This window comes from Aulonocara sp. 'chitande type north' Nkhata Bay, linkage group LG7 (assembly GCF_057382095.1).
Source record: "Aulonocara sp. 'chitande type north' Nkhata Bay isolate Kocher_YH1m ecotype deep benthic linkage group LG7, A_spYH_male_GT1.1, whole genome shotgun sequence".
Lineage (NCBI taxonomy): Eukaryota > Metazoa > Chordata > Actinopteri > Cichliformes > Cichlidae > Aulonocara > Aulonocara sp. 'chitande type north' Nkhata Bay.
Window position 1 is genome coordinate 25,637,354 of NC_141350.1, and position 25,287 is coordinate 25,662,640.

The window sequence follows — 25,287 nt, forward strand, 5'->3', positions numbered from 1 at the left end:
TTATTTTGATAGTCCACGTCTGATCTCAGTGTGTGCAGTTATGCTTCCTTGTCTCGTCAGTCCTGATTTCCCCCAGCTGTGCTCTCCTTCTGTGTCTCATTCCCCTCGTTACTTCCCAGGTCGTGTCCAAATTCATGGGCTGCATCCTCCTGAGGACCCAGCCTTCGCGGTCTACGTGGGCCGGGTCCTCAGAAGGTCAGGTAGGCCGGAAGTAAACGGCCGTGAAATTGGATGGTCTAGCCTTCTGATTAGCGTCACCGCTGTCTCGGTGGAGTTTAATAAACTCAGCCGTCTGCTTCTTGCTATCTAAAATATAACAGGACACTGGCGTAAATTCTCGACTGTCTCATACTTCTGTTTAATCAGTTTTCTGTTTGACGTTTAGTCAGCTGTGTAAAAACCAAGGCGGAACCCAGTCGGGGGATTAATAAAGTTTTATTTTATCTAATCTAATAACTTTAATCTCAGCCAAACCGATTTACTCACGAACAAACAAAACACTGAAAAAAGCCCAACAATAACATTTTTAGGTTGTCTAAGTGACGTATATATTACGTTTAACCCGAGCAGCGAAAGTCCGCGGGGATCTGAAAATGATGTGCCAGGAGTTGTGCCGTTCTCAGCCGCATCAGTAACCCTCGAGCTCCCGGCTAGCTATCGAGCTGGTGGGTAGCAGAAGCCTCCGAAAACGTCGATGCACTTTTGCAGATATGCGATATCTTGATAAACCGAGCAGATATTTGATGTTTACACAACTACTTTCTCGCCTGAAAATATGTTAAAAGTTTATTTTGTGACCCAGAAAGATTAGTATGAGTAATTTTAAAACTTAGTAGCGGCCGCCATTGTTGGAAACTGGAGTTTGGCTGGGCCGCGCTATGAATTCTGGGATATGGTAGGCCACGAAGGACACACCCGACCCATCCTTCAAATTCGGGGAAAAGGAGGACGCATTTGTCGGCTGCATTCGGAGGAGTCTACGAATTTGGACAGCCTTCGGCGCGTCGCTGTGACGTAATCGGTCTACAAATGCGGCCTCAGGAGGATGCAGCCCATGAATTTGGACACGACCCCAGTGTATTTAAACCCTGTGTTTCTTTGAGTCAGTGTTGCGTCGTCCCTCATGCTGTGTGGATCTCTCTGTGACTCACTGTGAGTTTAGTTTGTGAGTTTCCAGTTTAGTTTAGTTTAGTTTAGTTTGCTCTTGTATGACTTTCCCCTGCCAGCAAATAAAGCTGAGTTCTTTGTGTTTAAACCTCGTGCCTGAGTGCCTGCACTTTGAGTCCAACTCCTGCCTGCCACACAGCGATTCATGACATAGTCAAAACCAGGATGTGGCAGGTGCTTTGCGGACTCCAAAGGGTATAACTGTGTATTGTAGAGAACCATCTGGCATCACAGTGCCACCTGCCAAGAGCCTTTTAAGAGGTTCAGCTTAATCACAAAAGCTGCTAAACCAACACTGTTCCCACAATCTTCCAATTGTGGAAGAGGGTGACTTTGAGACACTGTTCCTGTTCCTATAGTCTGTATAAAAATGGCCAAAGCTATAAGACTTATTGGCTATTCGGAAGGAGGAACTCCATGAGCTACAGCTAAATTCTGCAATACCATGTGCCAACATATAGTTGTCCTCCTTTTGTAAATGTTGCCACTTCTCTTAGTTCACTGTATATGGATGTTGTTTTATGGAGTAAGAAACCGCCAAATCTACATCATATGTTAACATATGCATTTGGGATTGCATGTCAGAGAACAGAGACTAGAGACCCTTGTGAATAAATAAGACTAATCATGTCAGTTTGCTGTGACCCACTCAAATGTTTAAAACATGAGTTAAGCTTTGCCAGAATCTAAGAATTATTTCAGTTGCCCTGTACCAATGCCATAGATGGTCCATCAGCATCACCGATTTAGTTATCTGCTGCTACAGGCATGCCGGTGGAAATGCCAGCACATCACATGCAGGTTGGCGGTGAGAAAAAGACGTCAAAGCAGTTTTTACTTTGACGACTAAGTTTGAACCAGACAAATCATTGGTCAAAATATGGTTTCAGCATCTTTATGTGACACAGTCTGCTTCGTCATTTGCAGTAGAACATGGCAATGAAGTCATAAGTGTCGCAAATTATTTTTTCCTCCACTACAAAAATGCTGCTGTAATGTGCCAACAGACTAGTACTGGAAATGGGCACGGAAACTAACACCCTGTCACCTGGCTTTGGCTTTTTTTTTTTTTTTTTTGTTAAACCAACTTTTCATCCTTTTTGGGACTGCAGCCAGATTTTGTTTTGCAATCTTGCAGGCCCAGCGGTGTTTAAAATGGAAAGCACTGACACAACCCAGGATATTTTGTTTTTTATCATTGTTAAGCCATTTTTCTTGCAGGAGTTTCAGAGGCCAATGCACAATGCACACGAGCAAACACAAGCTCAGCTGGGCTAAAGCCAAATGACTTGAACTACCTCCCGTTCAGCAATAAGATGAACCTCCTGTTTCCGGTCTTTATCAAACTCAAAACTGTATCCTTGGAACGTGTTTGAGTGTTTGATCAAACCTACTGAGCGTGTGCTGGCTTTCAGGGTGGTATGCACTGCAATAATGCTGAGAGATGCTGAGCTGATTAATCACCTGTGCAGAGAGTGTAAGTTGGTGCCTTGATCTTTTTGTACAACTGTTAGAAGGCCAAAAATATCTAAAAACTTTACTAAAGCCTTTAACACTACAGAAACAGTAATTATTCCCGTGAGAACTGCCTCTGCAAACATAATTTGATGCACACATCATCATCAGTAAAAACTTGTGACCAGCTTTGGTGCACAGAAATGGACTGACACGATCCTCAAAAAAAAAATTAAATGGGGTATCTAGAATTCAGAGCAAAAGTTTTGCGGAATTACACTTTATATCATAACGCTCGGCTCATCTTTGCAGCTTAGAGGTTTTCAATGCCGCAGTGGCAACTTTTTCAACTTTTATGAGTTGAAGCAGGGTTGTCTGAAGGAAGATGTGTCACAAATCAGATAGTAGGAATGGCATTTTGCTCTCATAAGACCCTTTAATTGGCCAGTGTTTCCCATATGTATTTTCTAAATGCTGAAATTAGAGCCATGGGGATGTAATCACATCTTTGCTTTTTAAACACCGAGACAGAAACTCTGCTCCTGTAGGAATCTTTGTTGTTATTATTGAACAGAAAAGTTATTCTGGTATTTGGCAGCACAAATATTTAAAGGTTGTAAAGCAGAATAACAAAGAAACACCGTGGCATGCCTTTGCTCAGAAAAACTTGTGCAATCTCTTGTTTAAAGGTTCTTTTATTTTTATTTATCTGGATTTATTTTTCTCTCAAGCAGGTCTCTGAAAGAATGTGAAGCTGGAGCTGTAGAGACGAGAAAGGTGTTCTTGCCACAGGAACCTGTACTACAGGAAATCTTCAAGGTCACTGCTCCAAAGTGGACCTGCCTGCAATGGTCAACCCTGCCCCAAGTGAAGGGATATTCCATGTTCTGGCCCAGCCTTCCGTTATCACACAGCCTGCACTGTCATTTGACTGTTGATTGTGTGATAATATCAACACTTACTTTTTCCACACCTCTTGTCACTGCAAAAATGGTGAGTGAGTCAAAGCCCCTGACTCTTTACAGTCACTGCTTTCTCTGTGTGCTGATGCTAAAGAGCTGCTGGATGCAAGGTTCCACCTCCCAGAAGCCTGCTGTGTTAGCAGAATCCCAGCAGGGCTCACAGGAGTATACCCATTCAATCCGCCTGGATGGTGACATCATTCTGGGTGGGTTGTTCCCTGTGCATTCCCGTGGTGAGAGGGGGATGCCATGTGGTGAATTGAAGAAGGAGAAAGGCATCCATCGACTGGAGGCCATGCTATTTGCCATCGACCTCATCAACAAAGACCCAGACGTGCTGCCCAATGTGACACTTGGGGCACGAATCTTGGACACATGTTCACGTGACACCTATGCCCTGGAGCAGTCCCTTACTTTTGTCCAGGCACTAATTGAGAGGGATGGCTCTGATGTTCGCTGCACTAATGGTGATCCTCCCATCTTTGCGAAGCCAGATAAAGTTGTGGGAGTCATCGGCGCATCGGCCAGCTCTGTATCGATCATGGTGGCGAACATCCTGCGACTGTTCAAGGTACAAGAATGCTGTGTGATTCCTTGAAGTTTTTTGTTTGTTTGTTTTTAAGAATAATGCTTGGTTATAGCAGTGATTCGAGGAGTGGTTAGGTTAGGTTTGTGTGTTTGTGTGTCGGTTTTTGGTGTTAGGTTGGGTCAGTCAACAGACGTTTGTGGTTGTTGGAGTACGGTGGGGTACATTGTACCTCACCATATGCTTGGTAGTCCTAGTACTTGTAAGGACCAGTCTCTAAAGCCATAAGTTCTGAATATATATGTCGATAAATACTTGTATGAACAATCAAATGTTATTTAATTAATATTTAACAGCTTCATACACTGTCACTAACTCCATGACAACTCCAAGAGTTAGAAAGCTAATATTGTTATCTCAAAATAATGTTTAGAATCATTATTTTTACTAATGATTTTTTAACTGAAAGAACATTTATACCCATTAAGTTGATAAAGTAAATCATGTGTATATACAAGCAAGATACAGAATCTTCTGTATGTCAGTTTAATGCTAAATGTACTTGTTGAAAGCATGTAAAATATTTACATGTAGAGAGATTTATTGTGTCAATCAATCTGAAGTGTATTTTAAGATGTAAACATTGCAAAACACAAAAGTGAGGATGTACACACTGTACACCTCAGTACCGACCTCAGTAAATACTTTGATAAGTTTATGGCCTCCATCACTAGCTTCAGGACTTATCTAATAAATAATTACATTTATTTTCATAAATTGTGAATCCATCTAAAATTAAATCCACAGTTAATCAGGGTATGCTACCGGGGATGGCTGCCCTGTGACTGATGAGTTGCTACCATTTGCTATGCAGTGTCATGGTTCCTAAGATAATAAGATTCAGCCCTTGCTTGTCATGTCCACTATGAAAAAACAAGATACTTCTCATGGGATCTTTTATGTACAGCCTTTGGTCTTACAGTGTATATAAATTATCTGTCAGACACCTTTTTTAAAACCAGATATTATAATATCATAACATCTTCATCTTTGGGAAAACTTCTGGGAGTATCCTGCAAAAAATTAGAATATGCTGACAAAAGCATCTTTAACCCAAAACAGAGGGACAGGTGTATATTTGGTGCGAGAAGCAGATTACTGGGTGTTTTCACAGCCTGGCTAAATCTTCTGTTGACCTCCGCAGTGTGAAAAGATTCACAGTGTGAAGAAAAAATCGACTTGTCAGCAGCTGTGGATTCAAAAAATCTTCAAGCTGCTTGAGTCAAGTAAGGTGAACATATTTTCATTTGAGACGATGCGCTGATTATATGAATAAATATTAGTGATGTGCCTGTACTTTATGTTTAATCATGTTTAAAAAGCACAAGAAAATCTGACTCCAAACAAAGCAAAGAAAGGAGTCAAAACATTTGCACACTTCTGTATCTGCTAAAGATTTCTCTTTGCAAAAATCACAATTTAAGACATTAAAGTACAATTTAATTCTGTGATATTGCAATCATCTTCTATTCAGTCATGATCCATTGTGTAACATGTATGAAGTGGAAAGTTAAGCATTTACCTTTGTAAATTAACTTGACAATGAAGTAGGAGAGATTTTCCTCTACTGTTTGGTAATTTACGAAGATAAATTTTATTTGACATGCCTGTCAAATGCTTTCACCATCTTCCATCATCATCCAACAATACTGTGATTGCGGCCATTCCCCAACTCTCTGTGAATGGTACTCATGGCCATTGATCACTGAGCTTTGATCAATGGTTGTTGATCAGTGGTCATGAGAATTTGCATATTAATGATCAAGGGACCAACCTCCCAGCCCATTGTTCATTCAGTGGGGCCAGTTTCAGTCATTGTGCAAATGTATTGTTTATAAGATTTGGGGAAACCTGCAGTCAGCTGAGACTGAAGAAGTCACTTGGATGAGTGACGAAACATTTCTCCTACTGAAAACGCTACGTCTAGATGAACAGAACTTTTGGGATTTCCTTTCCTGGATTATTGAGCATGCATAACGAGATAAAAAAAAAAAAAAGAACCTGATTAAACATACACCTGTATTATTGGAAAATTGTACATAAAGTATCAAATAATAATTATTTTACAGAAAAATGTTTCCAAGCACTGTTAAATGGATTAATAATACTGTTGCATATGTTTACGTTTGAGCTTGTTTTAAATACCTAACATTCTGTTGAATGTCCAGCAACATATTCTGGACCACATGTCTCTATAAAAAACACCCGCAAAAAAAGGTTAATGAGACACAGGCCTACATCTTGATTTTTGTTTGTTTGTTTGTTTTAAAGTGTAATATATTAAATATATTAATGACAAAAGAATAACCAGTTTAATCAAAAACACAGAGCAGTGTGTGATACGGTATGATATGTTTAGAATAGAATAGAATAGAATAGAATAGAATAATCCTTTAATTGTCCCACAAGGGGAAATTATGGTTGTAACAGCAGTCAAAAAGACACATATACAAACAAACAGTACACAGGACACAGAACAGAAACATACACAATTTTTCTTACATATTTACATTAAGGACAATGGTTACTATATACAGAGAGTACTGTACAGTTATTAAATTAAATAAAAATAACTACAGATAAGAGGCAAACTAGGTTGTAGTGCAAATCTGTTAATTAACTTATTGCAGTTACAGCGCAGATGTAAACATCTATGTTTGTTGGGAGCAGTTCTGCAGGCAACTGTCAATATCTACAGGGGGATTCAAATCATTAATCTTAAGTCATTGCTAATTGCACTAATTAACAAAGTTTTTACACTCCATCTTCTCTAAATTACACATGTTAGCTAAGGTGGTTAGCAAGTTGAAACTCATCTGTTCCCATGATAAATCACAATTGTTTACTTGCTAATGCAAATTGGGTTTCCATACATCATGTGGAAGGGAGTCGGAAACAGCTTGACTTGTATGCTAGTCTTGCATTGGTTTACCAAGAAAGATCAGAGGTTTATCAACAGTGTGCATGCATAAACCACCAGAAAAAAACTCTGGGTTTGTCAGATTGCCCTGTTTCCGCCATTGTTAAAACCCTTAAAATGGAGACTAATCTAAGCTAGCCTGCTTTCCTATGACTATGAAACAAACAGCACTTTCAGCAGCAATAGCTGACTGCGCCCCCCAGATGTCAGTAATGTGCAGGATTGATTCCAAAAGGCGTGGAGCTTATAACAGCATGTTCTGATATGAAGGAACACATTTTAATTTGTTTGTTTTTAGATTTGACACTGCAAGCACTTATTGCCTTGCTCTAAAGCTGACAGCTGCTTGCTCGTGGATATTCTAGTTAAATTGGTAACCTTACAACCATAACCATATGCCAGTCAATAATATCCTACTCTCTCTTTGGCAGCTACTGGAGTTGCTGGTCTGAAATTTCAAAAACCTTTACTTCAAATACCACCCACTTCATGTCACCACTGGTTGTTTTTCCCGTAATCACTCAAATTTGCTGAATGTTATTAACTTTCTATGACCTCTGGTCAACATGCCAATGCTAATGGCTTCCAATTGAGGATGTAGCTTCAGTTTTATTCTTCTCTTAGCTGGATACAGAATAGATAACGTGTTTCTCACTGACAAAACGTTGATCTCAGCTGTTGCCTCATTCTCTGCACAGACAAATTGTGTCTGAAGGCAGCGAGTTGCTGTGCACAGCAGCAGACATACTCCACTGCGTTAAATTAGTCATGAAGTGTATGATTTTAATGTGTGTGTGTATGTGTGTGTGTGTGTGTGTGTGTTAGAACCCTAACAGCTTAATGAGGACGGAAAGGCCCAACAACATCGCTTATCTAAAATTAGCCAGAGATGCCTCTGGGGGCGGTGGGGGAGGGGGTGGTGGTGGTGATGGGAATAGCCAGATAATGCTGACGCAGAGGTTTCCTCACCAGTGCTGTCACAGCCTTCAGCTATAGTCACAACACTGACAGATAACAAGGCTTATTGAAAAGGCTCTTTTTAGTTGAGGATATTCTGAGTAAAGACACTACGATAGGCATCCCACTTATACCCCATTTGGTAATAACTAAATAAAAATAGTGTAACCACATATCCAGATTCTGCATCCAGATAGAGTTGTATTGTTTTTAAGCACTTGACTCATATTTTTAATGAGTGTGCTATTTCACAAAATGAACATTCTCAATACAATCATGGACTGTATATACATTAATTTCAATGACATTACCCATTTGTTAGTTATGTGCTGTTGTGAAACCCTGTGTTTAGTGGGTTTCCTTTCCCCATCAACCACGTGATGTTTTGAAACCAGGCTTGATAAAATGCACTGCACAAAGTGGCAACTTTATAAAAGGGATACAACTTATTGAAATTGTATTCAATATGGCTTCAGAACGACCAGCTTAAACTCATGGAAATTGTTTACTGAAGTCAAACATCACGTGACCCTGTACAAGCCATCATCCTTTTCAAACCTCAACTTTCTGGCAATTAGAAAAAAAAATGCAGGTGTAAGAAAGGTCTTGTTATCAATAATATCATTTTACAGATTACTTGGGGACAAACAGAAACACAACTATGAAACATTTTATTGTGACTTTATTTTTTTGTGGTCCTTTTTATACAGGTAATGGCCATAATGTGTTTATATGGTAAAGAATTTTGGGCTTAATTTTAGATAGGATATTACTAACACACAGCAGTAAGTGATAATCGGTCATTTCAATAATAAGTCATCCATAGATTGTGCTGATCTCGTTCCTTCTCTCCAGAGGATGAACCTTTTGATGACTTTACAGCCTTTCTTCTTTTTCAACCTTTTACTCCTGAGGTTAAATATGACACTTTTATTTCCTCCATCAGTAAAAAATATTAATATTTCCAGTCTCGATTGCAAAGAGATTTGCTTTTAATAAAAGCATTTTTCTTCCTCTTCAGACACTTCACTGAGGATATAAGGGGTGAGATATTCCATCTAAAACTGTGAAATCCTCTAAGTCCATTTGCATAATATTTGCGCATCCTTTTCACACTGTAACACACAGCGTGAGCACAGTCTTGTGTTCAGGACACTCTGCTGCTACATTCCTTCATGCTGCTGCGTTATATTTCCATCTCTGCTGTCTGCATGGGAGGAACTCAACCATGGTGTCTGTGTTTTGAATCTGCTGCAGGTTTAGCCAAAAACACAAAATAAAAAAGGAATCAGGTGGGAAAATACCAGAAAGAGCAATGAAAACAGAAGGAACCTTCTATTTGGCGCGATATGGCAGCCTCGCCTCTGTCAGTCTGCCCCAGGGCAGCTGTGGCTACAATCGTAGCTGCCTCCACCAGTGTGTGAATGTGAGAGTGAATGAATAGTGGCATTGTAAAGCGCTTTGGGTGCCTTGAAAAGCGCTATATAAATCCAATCCATTATTATTATTATTATTATTATTTGAACAGTCAGACGAAGAAGAAGATCTGAGCCTCCAGTGTCATGACTGGATATCCAGTTCACAGAAAATGCTCATCAGTCTCCCAGCACTACGACAGCATTGTAATATCAAATGTAAACAAACCACCAAATCCATTCCAGTGCTGATAAAAGTAATTATCAGGAGATTCATCGCATCTGGATCCAGTGGTGTTCAGAAGCTGACTACTATAGATTGTTGGGTTGTAACAGTATTGATATTTATCCTGAGCTACAAGATTTTTGTCATGGTTCCTGTTATGTTAAATTTGATGTTTTCACTGATGACATATTTTTTGTACATATTCTAAATGCATTTACGAACAACCTTCAGTTTACTTGTGAGTTTAGCAAGGATAAAATACATTTACTCAATATGTGGGTCGTTTTAAATAATGGGGCACTTTCTACTGCTACTTTCTAATATACTGTTGTTGGTCAATAGCATGCATACTAAAACATTTAAGAAGGGTACACCTAAAAGCCAGTTGAGGACATTGTATCAACCAAGAGAAGAATTTATAGCAAAAGCAGTAGATTTCTTTTAGTAGATTAGAGAAGTCACTTAGTGACTTGGTGACCTTGCCCTTGTAACTTTACAGATTGACACTAGGGGTGGGTTTTGATAATCGATTTATCGATTAAAATCTATTCTGGCTTGGATAACGTGATATCGATTCATTAAAATCCTGAATCGATTTTTTAATATAAATTTTTTTTACCCAAAATGCCAAAATCACAGGTTAAACCTCACAAAATTTTGAAAACCACCAAACAGCTAAAACAGCTTTAAATGAGAGCAGGTACACGGATTCTGCACAAAGATGTAAACACAAAGCGCGACCCACCGACTGAACAAATTTAAACTTTTTAAAATTATGCAAAACGCTTAGCTGTGTCTCTAATAAAACCGCTGTAACTTCAGAGGTAATGTTCATATGTTGATTAATGGTTTTCTTTCATTTTTGATGTACTGCAGAATATTTTTATAAAATCCCAGGCCAGGAAAATCACCTTCATGTTTTTCTGTGTTTTATCCTCAGCTACTTTGACACAAAGGCATCTGCTGTGATGCTCACACCTTTGATAAAGTCTTGCGAGTGTCAGCTTCCTTTTTATAGATACAAAAATATGTAAATGTACCGATCTGAATTACAATATTTCTGACTGTCTGAGGCAAAATTTCCCAGATTCGAATTGAATTGAATTGAATTGAATTGAAGCGAATCATGGATCAAATCGATTCGGGACCTTGTGAATCGGAATCGAATCGATTCTAGAAATCAGTGACGATGCCCAGCCCTATTTGACACCTGTCAATCAGGAGGAAATAATAATCATACAGGACTGTGATTGGGACAGAATCTTTGGATTGGTGTGTTTACATGAAGCATTTTCATTCCAATCAGATTTTTAAACTGGTTACTTGTCATACACCTCTCCAACGTAAGCAGCAGTTCTGTGGCTAGAGACCTCTAGCTTTGTCTTATCTGACCAAAGGGCACACTTTCAACATGCATAGTCTTTCTCCAGGTTTTCCCTAGTATACTTCAATCTGGCTAGAAGACTCCTGCATAAGTGAAGTTTTTCTTGCTCTTCAACCACAGTCCATTCCTGTGCAGGGTTTAAGTGATTGTCTTCTTTGAGACTGCAATTCCAGACTTGGCTAAGTCATTCATTAGTTTGTTGACAGTTATCTTGGGTCTTTACACACAACTCGCACTAGTTTTTGGTTCAGTGTTTCTAATATTAACAAGGGTGACACAGCTAATTATTAGGTTTGGGTGGGGGTGGGGTGGGGGTCATTGCTTTTTCACATAAGGTGACGTCGGAAGCTTAAACTACCTAATTTGTTTGATGAGCTGAAATATGAAAGTGTGACAGATGCGCAAAAAATGGTATTATCCTATCCTTACCTAACGACCATTTCTGGGTTCATTTCACACTCTGCCTCTTCAAAATGTGAAATGGACATGTTGGACTGGCACGTCTCCTACATGTTTTGCTGTGATATTGGGCTGGTATGTCCCTTTATCTTCTGTTGGTTGCTTTGATGACTTGTCAAGGCGTTTGAAACATCTCAAAATGTTTTTTTGAATATGACTATGAGTTTACTGTACTCACACGGCCTCTGCATAGAGCCAATTGTGATATGGTGGAATGGGAGGTTTGCATCATTGATGCATGTGCAAATGCACGATGCTATCATGTCAATATGGGCTGAAATCTAGGAGGATTTTTTTCAGGACTTTATTGGAAATATGTAAAATGAAGAATTAAAGCACCTTTGAAGGCAAAGGGGATCCAAACCTTTTCGGCAAGTTGTACCAAATACAGTACCAGTGAGAGTATTTCTATGGTAAACATTCTTATGAAGTGACACAACCATCTTGACCTGAACTGAATACTGGCTAAAAACCAAGAGTAGGTGGCACTGGAGGTTTAACAATTTGTTAATGACATCGTTGAATATCTAACAGTGTGACCTCTTAGTGGCACCATCACACAAGATCATCTCTTAATAATGTCCTAAAACTGTGAATGTGAGGGTGAAATCACTCCTGCCTCTATAAAAATGAATGCACACTGAAGGTGTCCTGTGGCTATTCTGTCGTGATTACCTAATCACTCTATTGTTTGAAAACAAATGAAACTGTGAGAGGAAAGAAATATAGGAGAGGGTGGACAGAAGTGAATTGCAGGGAGAATTTGCTCATTGTAGTAGCAATTTATTAGTGTTTAGTTGATAATCACAACCTCATTATGCTGTCTGAAGCTGCCATTCTCTCTTTTTGTCTTTGTGTTAATAAAGCTTTTCATAACTTATTTTTATGGTTTCAATTTGTAATTCATCCAGTTTTAATGAAACAATTTTTAAACTGTCGGACTTTAACCAGACAGATATACTGTGTATCATGCAAGGTAATACATGGAGATATTCTCATCCCAGTTATATTGGTCAAAACAAAAGCTGCACAATGTGAACACTAAAAAAAGAGGTAAAAGTACCAGAAAATGTTGCAATTAATATCAATAATCAATCAATCAATCAATCAATAAAAGCCTTCACAATAACAAAAGGTTTGTAAAAGTCTCCACTTAAAATTTAATTTGTCAGTAAATTTAAATGAGTTTTTATCTTATTATTGAACTCAAGTTTGCTAATAAAGACAATGTCAATTTTTCACTTTCTGTGGAAGTCTGCAAAGTGATTATTTTTAGTTTTGCACGATCGCCACGGGGCGATCGTGGCTCAAGAGTTGGGTGTTCGTCTTGTAATCGGAAGGTTGCCGGTTCGAGCCCTGGCTTGGACAGTCTCGGTCGTTGTGTCCTTGGGCAAGACACTTCACCCGTTGCCTACTGGTGGTGGTCAGAGGGCCCGGTGGCGCCAGTGTCCGGCAGCCTCGCCTCTGTCAGTGCGCCCCAGGGTGGCTGTGGCTACAATGTAGCTTGCCATCACCAGTGTGTGAATGTGTGTGTGAATGGGTGGATGACTGGATATGTAAAGCGCTTTGGGGTCCTTAGGGACTAGTAAGGCGCTATATAAATACAGGCCATTTATATCAACATTGTGTTCCTCAGACCTTTACCATCTCTGTGTAAACGTATTGCACTTTCTCTTGTTTTTCTCAGCCTTTCTCAAATGTATAAAAAGGCCATTATTCTTCCACTGGGTACCAATCTTAGCCATTTAGGAATAAAACAGCCCCGAGTAGGGTGGGGTTAATGCTCGAAAATCTCAAGCTGCTGTTGGTGGTCAGTATGACCTGCAGAGATCATCTATGATCAGCTGAACCGGAATAATGGTCAGAGGTCTGCTGGTTTTAAGAAAAGACTCATATTCAAGCACACAGACTACAGACTTCATCTTTGATTCAGAGCCACATCATTTCAGAATGATAGTTGAGCAAAGTGGTGTGATGGTGTTTGGGGAAATTAAATTAGTAAGTCATGTTGACTTCACACAATTACAACCTGCAGGTGTGAAACTCCAATTTAGAGGGCTGTTCGGTAAATTGACATAACTTCAACACAGATGCAGAATAAGATGAACTATTGTTTGTAGTTGGATAATACATCACGTAAGCCACTTCTTTCTTATAGTCATTTCTTCCTGTTCAGTGAAATTATGGTTAAGCTTTTTAATTTTAATAAAATGGTGAAATTGTCTTTATTGAAAAGTGCAATGCTTTCTGCCAATACACTTGAATTGGCTCATTTGTGACTTTGAATGAAACTAACTGATGTAGAAAATACTAAAATTTACAGTATACACACCCAACGTGCACCCTCTGTTTTTTTTTCTTAAGTTGTACTCAGCAGGACAAAATAAAAACAAAAATCCCCTGTCCAAAGATAATACAACAGAATGGCTGAATAAGAAAATAGCCAAGATGTTTCAGTGAAACTGAAATGAAACAACATTGTAATTTCCACAATGGTGTGAGAGGCTGCACAAGTCATACAGAAGACGACTGAAGTTACTTGGTTATTGTCGATAAAAGTGGTTCTACAAGCCAGTGTATTACATCATGTTATACTGTACATATGCGGTTTTATTTAAATAGAACCTAGTAAAGACCAGATATTTTTATGACTTCAAACATAAAATCTTAGAATTTAAAGAGGGTGAGCTGTTTTTTTCACAACAGAGGTTTTTAATTTAGCCAATTAATAATAATAATAATAATAATAATAATGATGATGATAATAATAATAATGATGATAGTAATAATGATGATAATAATAATAATAATAATAATATTGATAATAATAATAATAATAATATTGATGATAATAATAATAATAATGATGATAATAATAATATTGATAATAATAATAATAATGATCAGCTAGTCCCAGATAGCTGAGTCACATTTCATTTTATTTTATTTTTTTCTTGATGGGGAAAAATAATAATGGAGAAAAATCAGCATAATAAAATAGTCATTCTATGCAGACCTGTTTCCTACCAACAGTCTATGCTGTAGATAGAAACCAATTTTGGTAAAAGGCAGAACGTGACAGGATGCTTCAGGAAGGACTGGGAAAAACTGGGAACCTATCATGTGATAATATTGCATCACTGCCTAGCTGGCTGTGTGAACTGAAGCATTACTAAAAGATAGAGGGAAAGTTCGCAGCTCTTGAATGGTGGATGGGAGCCCTACAGGCAACTGCTTACGCAACAGGAATAAGTGTGACTCCTCTTCTGTCTCCTCAAATTGTTATTTTAGATTTGGATCAAGACATGCTCAAGGAAGTGAAACCCCCTACAGTGAGTCACAACTGCAACTGGTTTGTTGACCACTGACCCACTCTTTATCATTCTCTCAACACTTTATTACTGCTTAGAGACAATCTAACCCAGTGTAAGTGAAGTGTGATGTCATTTGAAGTTTTGACTTATTGGTCATTTGATCTTAAATGAAATGACCCATAAGCTTGACCATCTGATTTGAATAAAAAAAATTGTGGTCCAGATTTTGAACATATAAAATGAGTGTTTCAATGAGAGCTTCATATATCAAAGAAATGAAAACTTTTCAAGATATAATTTTTTGAAAAATGGTCTGTCAACCCACACATCTTTTGCATATTGAAATGGTTTGCTGTGTCTCCCACTGTCAAGAGGACATTCCAGGATTCAGACAGAGTTACTCTAGGAGGCCTGGAAACCTCTAGAAAGTCTTTAATTCTTCAGCAGAACTAGTATCTGCAGCTTTATGTGACAAAGTAACCTACAAAATAACCTCCAGCAGGTGGTCTGAATGTGTTTGACCAAACAATCAGAAACAAACTTCATGAGGGTGGCCTCTGAAGGTTGTAAAACAGCTAACTGATCATTTGCAGAGCAATGTCCTTTTTAAGTAGTATCAGTTGAGTATTAAAGGTACAGCATAGCACAAGTTTCAGTCATGCAGGGATTAAAATAAGTATTGAACATGTCACCAGTTTTCCAAGTAAATATATTTCTAAAGGTGCTATTACAGTCAAATTCTCACCAGATGACAACAACCACACTCATTCATCTTCATCAACCTGGTAGATGTTAGCAGATTTTTTGTCAAGAATATCTCTTTTCTATTTATCTATTTTCCATTCATCCTTCCTTCAATTATATGAAGCGTGCCAGTATCATATGCTGAAAAAATGAAAAATTACTGATAGATTTCAGCTTGTGTCATGCCTTCTCGTGCCTTTTTGCACTTCCTTTTCTTTATGTCTTCAATTACTTTTTCCCTATGTCATTTTTCATTATGACACATACCATATCAGAAAAAGTTGATTCTGTTCATATGGACATAGCATTTTTAGTGGGAGAAACATTTCGTCACTCATCCAAGTGACTGAAAACTGAAGAAGTCAGGATTGAGTGATGAAACATCTCTCCCATTGAAAAGGCTTCATCAAGATGAACAGAATCAACCTTTTGGAATTTCCTTACCTGGATGATTGTGCATGCGTCAAGACACATAACATAATTTATGGATATGGTTTGATTGAAAGGGTTGTTACAAACATTGAGAATTTCATGTAAGCAGCAGTTGTAGACATATCTGCTTACGAAATCGCTGACTTGTTCAATACTTATTTTACCCGCTGTATCCGTCTAATAAAATCCAGTTTGTTCATGTAAATGGGGAGTCTGCTTCACACACAAAGATTAATAATGGAGTTCGACAGGTTTCTGTGCTAGGACCAGTTCACTTTACATTATAGATGCTTCACCTAGGCAGTATCATTCGAATGCATAGCCTACATTTTCCTTGCTAGAAAGAAAGCCAGATAACAAACACCATTTAGTTAAAGTGCAGGAATGTCTTAACCTGCTAGGACCTGGCGTCCACATATGTGGACATCACATTTTGGGTTATTTAGACCAAAATACTCAATTTTGCTCTACATGGGCCTGATATCCTCTTACACTATACTGCTACTGTTCTATCAAAGTTTTAAACAAATATCCTCATATGTGGCTCTTATTTTTCTTAAAAACAAAAATAAGGTAAAAAAAAAAAAATCTGGTAATTCATTACATTCATCGGGCCCCAACCAGCCCAAATATCAAAGAGAAATTAAAAATCCATGCCTTGGAAGAGTTCAGGTCTTAGGAGGTTAAAGACATAAAAACCTGGATGATCTCTAATCTCTAATCTTGAATTTAGTTTTATCTGAATTCAAATTAAACTAAATGTACTTGGCTCTATAAATCTTGGAAACAGTGTCTAACCAGATACTTGATCTGGACGGCATTAACTTGGCCTTTAGTAACACTGTTAGGAATCTTGGATTGTATTATTTTAGGGTCTTTACACTACAATAGAAAAAATGCCTTGAGGCAACTGTTGTTGTGATTTGGCAGTATATAAATAAAACTGAATTGAGTTGAATTTGCCTGAGGGCCCGACATCTTTTACTAGGCTCTGTGTTCACTGCCTGGGACAGTGAAGCTCGATTTGCATTTGCCATAGACTAACAGAACAACACTGGCGCACTGTGCTTTTCACAGATGGGAACAAATTTTCCCTGAGCACATGTGACAGGTGTGAATTCATCTGGAGATGCCACAAAAAATGATATCCTGCCTGTAACACAATTCAGCATGAACAGCCTGGGTTCCTGAGAGTATGCAGGCATATCTTGTCCAGATCATATCTGTCCAGATCTGGAAGGAGCCATCATCTGTCGTCTCGTTAGGAGCATGCCAAAAAAAACTATTGAGTTTTTTCCATTTTTAATTGCTATAATAAAATTTTAGCTAAATGGACTAGCATGGTATATCATTTATTCATTTAGATTTTTAGAGTTTATTTGAATACAACCGCCTGTAGGCTGATAATTTTCCTTTCCATCAAATAACATGGCATCCTTTCTAACACATTACTCAGTTCAGCATAAGTATCCAGGATGTGTTTTTTCTTGCCATTGAGATGCGTGTTTTCAAAGTGTTCCTTTAATTCTTTTAGCAGTGTAAGTTGAGTCAAAAAAAGGAACATGCAACTATTTCAAGTCTTAGCCTGGGCATTTACGTGTAGTTTGACTTTGAAATTGCTAAAATGCCTTCCAGTTAATTATTTCTTACTCTGGAGGTTTTCATTCAGCCTTATTTCCCCACTCCAGCACTTATTTGCCTTTCTCACTCCCCTCCTGTCCATCTCAGAGAATTTCAATTAACATGACTCTTTTACCTCTCCTGTTGGAATTGAACATGCATTGTCTATAGACCTTCTGAATGTCAATGCAGCTGCAACTCATTCATAACCACCAACCAATCTATCGCCAATCTTTTCACTTCACCTTATAGATCTGCGCTGCAGGAGTGTATATGTTTCCAGTCTGTTGAGATATTGCTACACTGGATTCTATCACTGACATGTTTCTGTGTTGCCGGAAGTAATAAAACAAAGCAGCTCTGTCAATGTTGTATTTCCAAGGTTTTCCTAGGTTCCTAGGCACTTATCATTTTCCAGCTCGGCTGCAGGGGTTGCAAAGTGAATGTGGTGAATTTTCTACCTACTGAATGAACTGCAGTCACTCCTGGAAAATACAGTTGTCCCTTTCAATAGTGATACTACCTCCACTACGCTGTACCCTGTAATTATATACTTTAAAAATAAAGTTTAGTAATTTTAGTCATGTTGTAGATCAATCAGAGAAAGTTATATTTTCTGACATTTATTGACTGAAGATAGTGTATTTTCATCTGTATAGATTCTATCTTAAAGTTTTATGTTTTTCTCAATCAAACTTCTTTAAACTATGTCCTTCAGGCGTCCACCCACTCAGCAGATGTTTTTTTTTTGGGAAGAGTCCGTGTGTTTTTCCATTGGATTTCTATAACTAAGTGATGATGAATACATTATTTGCTTAAAAACTATTATTTGCCTTGAAAAACCCTTGGCTTTGATGCTCTCCTTTAAGTGCTCTGAGTCACACAGAAGATGTGAATGTGTGTTTGACTTAAACACACATTCACATGCTACTAATCTTTTTTTCCCTCAATATCTGAAGTGCTCAGATGCTCCTGTGCAGCTGTTTTTTGTGGCGATTGGTAATTTGTCATTCACTTTGCTACCTGATTTATCAGATAAGCTCAAGGGTTTGGTTCCACCCTCCCCATCACCACGGACACGTTTTAAAATGCATTGGTGATGCATGGCAAGTGTTGAGTCAGGGTTGGAAGTGACACTGATGAGATCAAACAGTAACAAGACATTTATTGGAACGCCGAGGGTTTTTATGCTTGAATAAGTCGGTCAAACGGGGAGGGATGGGCTGTCATCTTGGGAGACTCTGTCATAAATGGAGGAGCCATCTTCTTATTCTGTCTTTGTACACACTTCATGCTTCATTTGTGTTTCTGACACACTCCCATGCTCGTCTCTTCCTCTCTGCTGTTCGGCCGTCATGTCTGAATGTGTTAGTAGCTCTAACTGCTGTGGGAGAGGCTTTCCCTAGTCCGCTCAGTGTTGCCAGTTGTACCTCAGCTATGGAACAGGAATGAGATTTTTTTTGATTAACTGAGTAATTAATATGTCTAGAACATATCATAATTTATAGAAACATCCTAATTCAAGTTTCTAAAAGGCCTAGTTGATGTCTTAAAATGTCTCTCTGGCTAAATATAATTTGTTTACGATGATATGAAACCAAGAGAAGAAGCAAATCTTCTCCCAGCTATTAAGTTACATCACGTTACATACATTAATTTTGATCAGCAACTTTTGTAGTTGGTTTTTAGCTCTTTTGGGTACTTTTTAAAAATATGTTTTATTTTACAGGACACTATACCGTATAGAGGCACTTTGTGTAGTCCCCTTATTTCCAAGGGGTTGCCACAGTAAAGGGATCTTCATGTTTGCATTAGCACAACTTTCAAGTTTAACTCTTTGTAGTCATTGCACAGTTTTATTTTATACAATAGTACAAAAAATGTTAGTATTGTCCCACATCGGTGATGACGACAGACAAAGCACAATAAATCAATGCCACTTATACAAAATAAAATACATACAATATGTGCAGAAGATAAAATATCCAGTATGTTCAGAGATGAAATGCACAGTACGTGCAGGTAAGAAAATGTTTGTGCAAAAATAACATCAGGTATCAGCATTGACTAAGGCTATAGCCCTGCTGTAAAAGCTTTTCTGGGCCATGTTAATAACCTTTTGTAATGCGTTTGTGTGTGCCGTGGTGCAGCTCGAGAACCACGTAGAAATGCAATACGTCAGCACACTCTCAATTTAGCAGCGGAAGAAGATGGTCAGCAGCTCCCTCTTCAGGTTGATCCCCCTAAGGCTCCTCAGAAAGTGGAGACACTGCTAGGCCTTCACAACCTCAAGAGGTGTTTTGTTAGATACTCCTCCTTGGAAAAAACATCCCTCTTATCCAAGCTTTGGACCAGTGCTTGAGAAGTACACTAGCTCATTACCCCTTGAGGCTGAGTTTTTGCCTCCTTCTAGAATCAAGCCAAAGAATGGATTTTTCATAAAAGAGGCAAATGTGGCACCACACAGGCACTAAGGAGGGCCACTAAGATAAGAAGCCACTAAGGTATAATGTCCTAATTACATTCAATTTAAATATAGAGTAAGATAAAACATGACTATAATTCTGTAAATCAGGTAAGGAGACATTGTTAAAGAAGTACCCTACATCCCTTTATAATGTATTTAAAGCATCAGAAGGGGATGTGTCCTCTGCAAGAATATGAACGAACATCGATTAGCTGACCACATAAAGGTAGACGACAAAATAAACTGTGGTAGGGTGGTTTTTGGCTTTTGGGGCAGTGTCAGGAGAGGCTGACTAGCACAGCCATCATCTAGTAAAACTAAATGATCGGATCATGATCATCAATGATCATCAGAAGGCCTAGCATACATTTTCCCTGCTATGCAGATGACACACAGCTTTAACTGTCCATGAAGCCAGACAACACACACCAGAAGTCTTACTATGGATGGCATTACTTTGGTCTCTAGTAACACTGTGAGGAACCTTGGAGTCATTTTTGACCAGGACATGTCCTTCAATGCACATATTAAACAAATATGCAGGACTGCTTTCTTCATTCTGTCTCAGAATGATGCTGAATGTAATTCATGCATTTATTACTTCTAGGCTTCTAAGATATTATTATCAGGATGTCCTAAAAACTCTCTGAAAAGCCTTCAGTTGAGCCAAATTGTTGCAGCAAGAGTCCTGACAGGGACTAGAAAGAGAGAGCATATTTCTCCTATATCGGCTTCTCTTCATTCGCTCCCTGTTAAATCCAGAATTGAATTTAAAATCCTGCTCCTGACACATACAAGGTCTTGAATAATCAGGCCCCATCTTATCTTAATGATGGATATCGTACCATATCACCCATTAGAGAACTTCGTTTGCAGATTGCGGGTTTACTTGTGGTTCATTTAAAATATTTAATATTTAAAAGTAGAATGGGAGACAGAGCCTTCAGCTTTCTGGTTTCTGTGGAAACAGCTTCCAGTGTGGATTCAGGAGACAGACACCCTCTCTATTTTTACGATTAGAAACTTTCCTTTTTGCTAAAGCATATAGTTAGGGCTGGATTGCGTGACCTTGAATCCTCCCTTAGCTTCGTGGCAGATTCTCCCGTATTCATCCCCTATCTAGACATTTAGTTGTATTAATTTGCTCATTTTTTTAGCACCACAGATAGCAGATCACTTCAGTCTGTTTTTATGACAAAATGCTGACTACATAAATACAGTTTATGGTCATTCATTCTGACCTTCTTCGTCATTCCATCATATCTTGATGTTAGCTGGTGGCAGGTTTGAGGCACAAGTCCCTGCTGTTTTCTTTCAGATGAAATGGGCCTCTTCCTGTGTGGGAGCTTCAAGAAATAGTGAGCATGTGTTAACACCTAAATCTGAAGTGAACAGCTGCAAGTTTGAATGCGCTACAGGACGTCAGGACTTATGTGCCTTTACTAAATATTCCACTTTTGTTAAATTCCAAACCTGAACTGATACCCCCTCCTCCTCCACCCAATCCCCCCTAACCCGCCACTTCACTGTCTGAGTTTCTGACTTATTTCAAATGCTTGTGGAGAGGAAACACAATGTGCTTTGACGACAGAGACAAAACCTTTAACCTCCTAGGACCTGGCGTCCACATATGTGGACATCACATTTTGGGTTATTTAGACCAAAATACTTAACCTTTCTCTACAGGGGCCTAATATCCACTTACGAGGACACTATACTGCTACTGTTCTATCGAAATTTTAAATGAATATCCTCATATGTGGCTCTCATTTTTCTTAGAAACAAAATTTAGGTAAAAAAAAAAAATCTGGTAATTCTTTGTTTTTACATTCATCAGGTCCCAATCAGACCAAATATGTCATGGTCCTGAGTCTGCCGACTGAGTGTTTTGTGTTTCTTTATGCTTTTGTTTATTCTGAGTATGTATTCTGTTATGATTTGCCATTTGTTAGGTTTCTGTTCTGTGCCTGCCCTGGTCCCACTGTGTTCTGTCTGTCTATGGTGTCACACTGTCTGCTTGTGAATCTGTCTGTTTAGTTCAGTGTCTTGTCTGGTTGTGTCTGAGTTTCCTGTTTTATTCTGAAGGTCCCCGTCTCATGTGAGTGTGTTCAGGTTACGTTTCCCCTGTCCCGTCAGCTCTGATTTCTCCCAGGTGTGTTGCCCTCCTGTCTCTCATCCCCTGATTACTGGTGTGTGTATTTAAGCCCTGTGTGTTCTCCTGTCTGTTGCTGGTTTGTCTGTGTTCCATGGTGTTCAGTTCCTCTGTCTGCGGCAACGCGCCCCGTTTCTTATGCTCTCAGGTTTGTTGTTTAGTTTTCCCAGTTTAGGTTTCTCCAGTCATTTGTCATTCCTCACTGCCTGTTCTGTCACTGCCACTTCTGTAAATAAACGTCACTCTCATCACCAGTCAACTGCCTGCATTTTGGGTCCTTTTCCTCCTTCACCACATGGCTCGCCCCGGCAGCCGTGACAAAATATCAAAGAGAAATTAATAATGCATGTCATAGAAGAGTTCGGGTCTTAGGAGGTTAACTGTATTTTTTTCAAGCAACCAAACAATTCACTACACACCCCACTGTGCTTCTAGCTTTCAGCTAAAGCTCTCTCTCTCTCACTCCCTCTTGCTCCGTGTGTGTAGAAAAGGCTATTACCAAGCCAGTTCCATCTGTGATGGTTTAATCACTATGTTTATTCACCCTTTTTGCCCCAGATTCCATTTTCACATTCCTCATGTTAATATTGCTCTCTCTATATCTCTGCCAGTTTTTTATGTCAGAAGTCACAATTCGCACCGAGAGGATTAACTGGACAATGTCTCAGTGTTTACACTGATGTGAAACATTAATCTTCATTTTTGCGGGAATACTTGGAGCATAAAGATAATATGCTATAATAATAAAGATAGTTCTTGAAGAACATGCAGTCTTTACGGGGTTATCTGGAATTTTCAAGGTTATGAAATTATTTGATATCTATTTTAAAAAACCTAAGGAGTCATGAAAGACGTAGTTTTTGAACGGTTCTGCATTCAGGAAAAGAACCGTGAAAAATCATGCCATAATACAATTTATGTTGTGTTGTTCAACTTAGATCTGTATGTTTGTGTTGACCATTTATAGTAAGCGAAATCTTTTATCATTGATCCGTTCTGTCTCACCAGCAAAGACTATGCTACTTTTGCTTCATGCTTTATGTGGGATAAAATCCTGTGTCTCTCCCCCTCTTTTTATCAGTAACAGTGACTGTGCAGAAGGACTAATGAGATCTGCACCTACCAGCTCTGCTGTTCCATCAGTATTATAAAAGAGAGCACATTAGTTAAAAACAAAACAAGATAGCGAAACAGTAATAATAATATTTGGTCTTTTATCGACGTTTTATTAAGTGTGCCTATGCCAAAAGGCACACTTATTACTATTGCTCGGATTTATTATTATTATTTGAAATTTTGGACCGTAATTCGCCCCACAGTTTTGAGACAAGGTTCACATATGTTATATCATTTTGTGCGGCTGGAGCTGGAATGAGTTGCTATGACTTTTGGTGTTTATTACTTCTATAGTTTTTTAAATATGAATATTTTAATGCAAGTTTTTGCCCATTGAAATGAATGGGAAGCAAAGTGAAACTTAGCGTCAAATGTAAGTGAAACTTAATTTGTGGTGTGTTGGCTCACTCTAGTGCAGTGGTTCTTAACCTGGGTTCGATCGAACCCTAGGGGTTCGGTGAGTCGGTCTCAGGGGTTCGGCAGAGCCTTCGCCATGACATGCATGGCTCATTTTGTGCACCAGTAAAAAAAATCACATTTTATTTTTCACTAAAGAGGGGTTCAGTGAATGCGCATATGAAGCTGGTGGGGTTCGGTACCTCCAACAAGGTTAAGAACCACTGCTCTAGTGGTATGTCCCCGTATTTGGATTACCATAATGATGACAATATCAACGGCGCGCACAGCGTCGGTGCTTTCAGGAACCATTGGAATTCTTAAGGTTGCGCGAAGCATTGAATAGTTACGGTAATGGCAAGGGTGTATGCTTGGTGGGAAACTGCATATCCTACAAATTCATAGCACGCCTCTACCCAGTCAAACAATGGCGGCTGCCACTTGGTTTAATATATTCCTCTTATTCGTGTTTCTAGGTCACAAAGTAAACTTTTAAGATATTTTCAGGCGAGAATGTAGGTGTGTAAACGTCAAATATCTGCTCGTTTTGTCAAGACATCCCATTTTGGCAACAGATTTTTCACGATGTTGGCTAGCTAGCCGGCTAGCACCGCTTCACTCAAAAGCACCCAGGCTTGGCGTCTCTAACTCCTTTCATCCCCGATCGCTCTGCAAACAGTCTTTGTCTTAGCTGGACTTTTTTTTCATTTATATGGGCCGATGATGCTGGTCGATGAGAAAAAACTGAGTTGTTTGGTGGTGGCTAATGCGGAGCTAGCTAGCCACCGGTATGTGTCTCTTTCCCCTCGTATGTGGGGAAAGAAACATGCGAGGCGGCCGCTGATCGACCGGTTTTCAGGCGAGAATGTAGGTGTGTAAACTTCAAATATCTGCTCGTTTTATCAAGGAGTCCCATATTTTATCAAGAAGTCCCATATCTCTCACGATGTTACTGCTAGCGCCGCATGGCAGCTAGCCGGCTAGCTGGCTAGCGCGGCTTGTGTGACACCCAGGCCGGGCTGGCTCACACATAGGCCGGCTCGCGCTCTCGTTCCACCCCCTAGTCTTTCTTAATGACTCTTGGTTGGCTGCTGGATTTATTTTTCATTTATATGGGCTGGTGATTCATGTATTCATTTTAGTAACGGTAAGAACAGTGAAAGGTGGTAGATTGTCCAGATGCTGTTCGATGTGGAAAAAATAACTCGGTTGTTTGGTGGTGGCTAACGCGGAGCTACAACGGAGGGCAGCGGTTCTCTGTCTGGTTTCACCCCCCTCACCCTCACCCTCACGCCGCCGGTACGAGTGTCCGGTGAACTGAATGTCAGGTAAGATGTTATGTATATTTTCGTTGTGCTGACTTTTTACAATCAGTTACACTGGTCGTGTCCAAATTCATGGGCTGCATCCTCCTGAGGAGGTCGGGTAGGCCGGAAGTAAACTGCCGTGAAATTGGACGGTCTAGCCTTCAGATTAGCGTCGCCGCTGTCTCGGTGGAGTTTTATAAACTCAGCC

The 25,287-nt window shown here is 39.2% G+C and overlaps 1 protein-coding gene across 2 annotated transcripts in view; it reads left to right on the top strand.

Moving 5' to 3' along the window:
• Positions 1–25,287, top strand: part of LOC147325227 (metabotropic glutamate receptor 8-like) — a 143,414-nt gene that overhangs the window by 6,682 nt on the left and 111,445 nt on the right. The window contains exon 2 of one of the 2 annotated variants that reach the window (XM_086299634.1): positions 3,354–4,155. In XM_086299634.1, the coding sequence (XP_086155760.1) occupies positions 3,505–4,155 (651 nt within the window). In that variant the 5' untranslated portion in view covers positions 3,354–3,504. The remainder of the gene's footprint in view (positions 1–3,353; positions 4,156–25,287) is intronic. The other variant, XM_086299635.1, reaches the window with a different exon arrangement.